Source organism: Chrysochloris asiatica, unplaced genomic scaffold, assembly GCF_000296735.1.
Source record: "Chrysochloris asiatica unplaced genomic scaffold, ChrAsi1.0 scaffold00011, whole genome shotgun sequence".
Taxonomy (NCBI): Eukaryota; Metazoa; Chordata; class Mammalia; order Afrosoricida; family Chrysochloridae; genus Chrysochloris; species Chrysochloris asiatica.
This window is the reverse complement of record NW_006408529.1, coordinates 16,459,676-16,465,321: the sequence shown is the minus strand read 5'-3', so window position 1 is coordinate 16,465,321 and position 5,646 is coordinate 16,459,676. Positions and strand designations below refer to the sequence as shown.

The 5,646-nt window shown below is 39.0% G+C and overlaps 1 protein-coding gene and 1 pseudogene across 1 annotated transcript in view; one reads left to right on the top strand and one right to left on the bottom strand.

The window, feature by feature from the left end:
• Window positions 1-106: 106 nt before the first annotated feature.
• Window positions 107-1,931, bottom strand: LOC102840007 (annotated as a pseudogene).
• A 568-nt stretch (window positions 1,932-2,499) lies between these two features.
• The window catches only part of KIAA1430 (KIAA1430 ortholog), a 44,496-nt gene continuing 41,349 nt past the window's right edge, over window positions 2,500-5,646 (top strand). Inside the window, exon 1 of the mRNA XM_006834506.1 lies at window positions 2,500-3,541. Within this exon, the coding sequence (XP_006834569.1) occupies window positions 2,500-3,541 (1,042 nt within the window). The remainder of the gene's footprint in view (window positions 3,542-5,646) is intronic.

Genomic DNA, 5,646 nt, shown 5'->3' with positions numbered 1-5,646 from the left:
CTCTCTCTCTCTCTTCCTCTTTTTTTTTTTTATGACCAGGCCTGTCTTTATTCAAAATACGCCGTCCAAAGTTATTTGACTAATTTGGGAGAAACAAATATAAAGTTTATGTATCAGGCTTCTTTTCTTCTGTGGGAGGATTCTTTACTGCTGATTACTTTTTCTCAGCTGCTGGTTTCTTGTTCGCTGCAGGCTACTTTCCCACCACAGTGACTTTCTTCAGCTTCTTCACACTGACAGTCTTCTTCCTTCCTTTCTTCCCTGCCACAGGTTTCTTGACTGGAACCCTCTTCTCATCTGATTTGGCCTCTAGTGCTGCTGTTGCCTTAGCCACCCTAAGTTTGTGATTCCTAGCCTAGCGAAGAGTAGTGTTTTGGTGCATGGTCTTTGCTTATGGATTCAGCTTCCACATGATTCTCAGGTTTTTCAGTGGATTCTTCTTCAGGACTCTGCAGTGAATCTTCTTGTGTGGTGCTTGGAACACTCTTTGGATCTAAGGGCTTTTCAAGATTCTGTTAAGGTCTGTATTGATGATCTTATGCATGAGAAGGTTATAGGTACTCTTTTGTTTGTTTCTTTTTTAATGTTTATTGTGAATTATGTGATGGTTTACATGGGAGAACATTAGCTTTATTTACATTCATCCTAATGGTTATAGGTACTCTTGAAGGAGGCAACTTTACACCAAGTATCATCCAACTCATCTAACTTTCATAAAGCACCTTCAGTCCAAATGCAACGTCCCACATGTCCACCAGGAGCAAGTTTTTAAATGTTTAGCTTGCTTACCTTAATCAAAGTAATTGCAGGGATGTTTCTGAAGGCCTTGATGATACCATCGTCTTCATTATAGATAATGTATGGTCCGCTGCGGTGGGTACGTTGGTGATTTCTCATTTTGCCCTTGCCAGCTCTCATTTGCTGAGAAGCATAGATCTTCTTAATACCATTCCAAGCCTTAAGTTTCTTAAGCAGTAAAACTGCCTCCTTGGTCTTCTTGTAGACTTTAACTTTATCTTCCACCACCAAAGAAAGTTCAAGAACTTCCTTAATACAATGCCCTTTAGACATGACCATGGCTGATAAGGTGGAAACGGCCAGGGCAAAGCAGATGACATTTGATTTCTTACCTGCTGCTTGCATGAGCACCGATTGTGGATCCAAACAAAATGAAATCTTTTATGTCAATCTTTTTTCCATGTATCAATAGGCTATTTATTGGTTCAGTTGTGAGTAGTTTTGTTTTCTTTACATTGACGAGCAATCCATACTGAAAGCTGTGGTCTTTGATCTTCATCAGTAAGTATTTTAAGTCCTTTTGACTTTTCAGCAAACAAGTTTATATCATCTGCATACTAAGGTTGTTAATGAGCCTTCCTGCAATCCTGACGCCACATGCTGCTTCATATAATCCATTATTTTATAAGACAGTTTTCTGCTGCTATCTATGAGGTTTTCATTGGTTAACCATTCAGAAGTGGTCTATCATTCCTAGTCTGTCTTAGTCTATAAGCTCTGCTGAAACTTGTCCACCATGGGTGACCCTGCTGGCATTTAAATTATCAGTGATCTACCTTCCAGCAACACACAAGCCACCACAGTATGACAAACTTGACACAAATTGTGGAAAGATATTATAGCCCTCCCTTAATTCTCGTACTGATTCGTCACAGTTGATCACTTCATGGGGAATCCTCCTACATCTCTACCAAACTACATCTTTACAAAACTGCCAAACTACTAAGAATCATGACCCAGCTAAGTTGACACATATTTTGAGGGAACACAATTTAGTCTATGACAGGCAGTATTGACATCTTAACAACATTAAGTATTCCAATCAGTGAACATGGGACATTGTTCTTTTTGTTTAAGCCTTCTTTAATCTCTTTCAGCAAAAGTTTGTACTTTCCGTTGTATAATTCCTTCATGTCCCTGAGTTTGTACTTTTCCACTGTATAATTCCTTCATGTCCCTGGTTGATTTAATCCTAGGAATTTTATTCTCTTAGCTGCTATTGCAACAAAATTGTTTCTCTAATTACCCTTTCAGGTTTTTCATTGCTGGTATGTAGAAACTCAACTTATTTTTGTTGTTCATCTTGTACCTTGTAACTTTGCTAAATTTTACTTCCATTAGCTGTAGAAATTTTCCTGTGGTATTTGGGAATTCCATCCTTTCTTATTTTAAACGCTAACTATTGAATTTATGGAAGGTCTCTTTTCTTTATTCACCAAGATATCTTTGTGATATGCCTGCCCTGATGATTTGGTACTTTTTTTCTGTGAACTGAGCTATTAGATTTATTTATTTATTTTACTGCTGTAGGCCTATCATCACTTCACTCAGCTATGCATTTTATTTTGCAGGGGTGCAGAAGACAATATAGTAGACAAACTTCCAAGTTTGGAAATAGTTTGCAGTAAATAAAAATGAAATGTATTTAAAAATTAGTCTGATGGTTGCACTTTCTTTCTTTTCAGAAATATTATTACCATCATGGACCGGTTTGCAGATATATCCGAAGGAGAAGTAGATCATTCTTTCTTTGACAGTGACTTTGAAGAAGCACAGAAATGTGAAAGTCAGTCAGTGTTTGATAAGCAAATTGATGTTACTAAAGAGAGACTAGATAAAGATACAGAAAATACTAACTTGAAATTTGGACTCCAAACTAAAGAAAATCATCTTACTGAGAAGGGAAATGGGAAAAAAGAAGACATTCCTCTAGAAGAGCATTATCTAGAGAACAATATCATGCACACTAGAAGTTCATCTTTGACCACTTCTTCAAGGTCAGAAAAACAGTGTGACGTAGGACTTAAGATGCACTTGCCCATTTCAAATAGAATTCCCAAAATTGTAAAAGAAGGTGATGATTACTATACAGATAGTGAGGAAAGCAGTGATGATGGGAAAAGACATCATATCAGGTCCAAGTCAGCTAAACCACCTAATAGCTCCTTTAAAAAAGGAGTAAATAAAAAGTATTCCAAAATGAGTTCCTCTTCCTCCTCTTCCTCTTTGTCCTCATCTTCAAGTTCAGATACAGATTGTTCAGATACAGGGTCTGATAGCTGTATATCTGATTCATCTCCATCATTAAAGAAACATGTTTCTGGTGTAACCCTTTTATCACCAAAACAGAAATATAATTCAGGAATAAAATCAGTAGGAATGCAGCCTTTAAGTACTAAACCAAAAGTTGGTGATTATACTGAGGAATCTGAAGATACTGTGACTGATGTAACTCCTCTATCAACCCCAGACATCAGCCCTCTGCAGTCTTTTGAACTGGCTACATCAAATGATCAAAAAGTTAAAGTTAAAAGACAAGAAAATGTTAGTCAAGAAGTATATGAAAATGGTGAAGACTTACTGTATAACTCAAAACATTTGAAATCACCTGGAAAAGGGAAAGAAAAATGCGGTCCCTGTCTTACGTCAACCTCAAAGTCCTCATCATTAGATTCTAATTTAGACCAAAGATATAAGCAGAAAGTTTTACATGACACAATGGACCTAAATCATCTTCTGAAAGGTAATTTTCTTTTTTTAAAATTGTATATTGAATTTAAATATTAAATTTTAATTATATATTGAGCTTACTTATAAACTGTTATTTGCATTGACTTTTCTATATGTGCTTTAGTGTTTGAAAAAATTGACACAGTAACTTTACCAAAGACTCAATTTTATCATAAAAATATGTGGAATATCATTATTAGTGATGTTGTTGTTATTATTAAATGCCGTCAAGTCGGTTCCAACCCATAGCGACCCTGTATAGGGTTTCCGAGGAGCAGCTGGTAAGCTTGAACTACCGACCTTGCAGTTCAAACAGCTTTTCAGTCTGGTGCATTAACCCACAGCGCCACACCAGGACTCCATTATTAGTGCTATCAGGTGATATATATATATTTATGTTATGTTATGTTATGTTATGTTATGTTATGTTATGTTAAGTGCCATCGAGTCGGGTCCGACCCATAGCGACCCTGTACAGGGTTTCCGAGGGTGTAAATCTTTACGGGAGTAGAAAGCCTCATCTTTCTCCCACGGAGCGACTGGTAGTTTCGAACCGCTGACCTTAAGGTTCACAGCCCGATTCGTAACCACTATATTGCAGAGCAAATCAATTAGGACTAAAAGCTACTTCATGCTAGCTGTTATAGTGCTTACAAACTCAAAATGCCTATGGTGGAGGGGGCAGATAAATAAAACAAATGAAAAAAGTGGGGCCACTTCTCTTCACACTTTGGTAGAGACAATGCAGTGCCGTGAAATACTTCATATAGCTCGTCTAACCATAATTTTTGTAACTCTCACCAAACAACTTTGTTTCCTAATAGTTCTGGGTAAGAGAAGGTGGGCTCAAATGCTGATAGGGTGATATGTTTTAGTTGTGAATGATTGCTTATGTGGCTAATTGTGATGGTAAATCCTTGGAAATCTAATGAGAGGATTGCTCAGTTTAGCCATCTTGCTGGGTTTAAAACCAACTATCTCAGAACCAAGAATTGGGGAATCTCACTACCATCAAGGAAGAAGAGTCAGGAGTGAAGTGTGTCCTTTGGACTCTCAGATCCTCCCTACCGGTGAAATCTTTTTGACCCAGCAACAGAAAGGTGTTTTTGATGCAGTGACAGAAAGGTGTGAGGTTGTAGGAGTATCAGAAAAGTGGCAGAGGAGCAGCAGCAACAGAACTAAGAGCCACATGGCGAGACAGACTGATGGACTTCCCAGCCAGCCCATGGAGCAAGTAATACTGAGTGCCTTTGTGCGGGACTCGCACTTAGGGAATGGGGTGCCTCCACGCACTCAGTTGGGGAGCTGGGTTTGCTGACCCCTGGAGCTAGAGCTGAGTGTCTTTGGGTGGAGGCTTATAATGATATGGCATGCCCTTTGGGCATTTAACAGCAGTGCTAAAAGAGCTTTGTAACATTACTGGAGCAGGGCAGAGAACTAAGGGGCCTGTGGCTGAGAGGCTAAGGACCAGAGGCCTGCTTGTGGGCGTGACTGCAAAGAGGCTGTCCTGATTGAAAGAACTGTGTCCTGTACATTTCTGATATTGAATTGTAACCTAATAGACCCCTTAACTGTGAGTATGGTGTCTAAGTTCTTTATGGCCATTATACTGAATTATCTAATGAAGCTGATTAGAGAGTGCTGTGGAAGGGGATGGTTGGTGTCAGATTGGTAAAGAAGGGTAGAGATATGCCTGATCCACAGCCTCAAGAATCGTCCTTGGGTTGATGGTAATTCTCCTCCTTTACTCCTGTGAAGTTAGAGGTCAGACACTGCCTCCACATGCCTTTTTTTATACATAGGTATAAGACATATTTCACTTTTTCCTCTAAGAAAGTCAACTACAGAAAGCTTAAGGTAACCTGAGTGGCGTTGTAGGATAAGCACTTGGCTGCTAAATACAAGATCAACAGTTCAGTGACACCAGCCACTCCTCGGCACTCTATCCAGGATTTCTATGAGTTGGAATAGACTCCATGTCACTTAACAACAGCATGCTGTCTCCATGTTACATAAAGTGGCAGGGATGCTGGTAAATTACAGGGGACTATCCAGATTTAAGGAGCTCTGGTAGCATAGTGGTTACGAATCGGGCTGTGAACCACAAGGTCAGTAGTT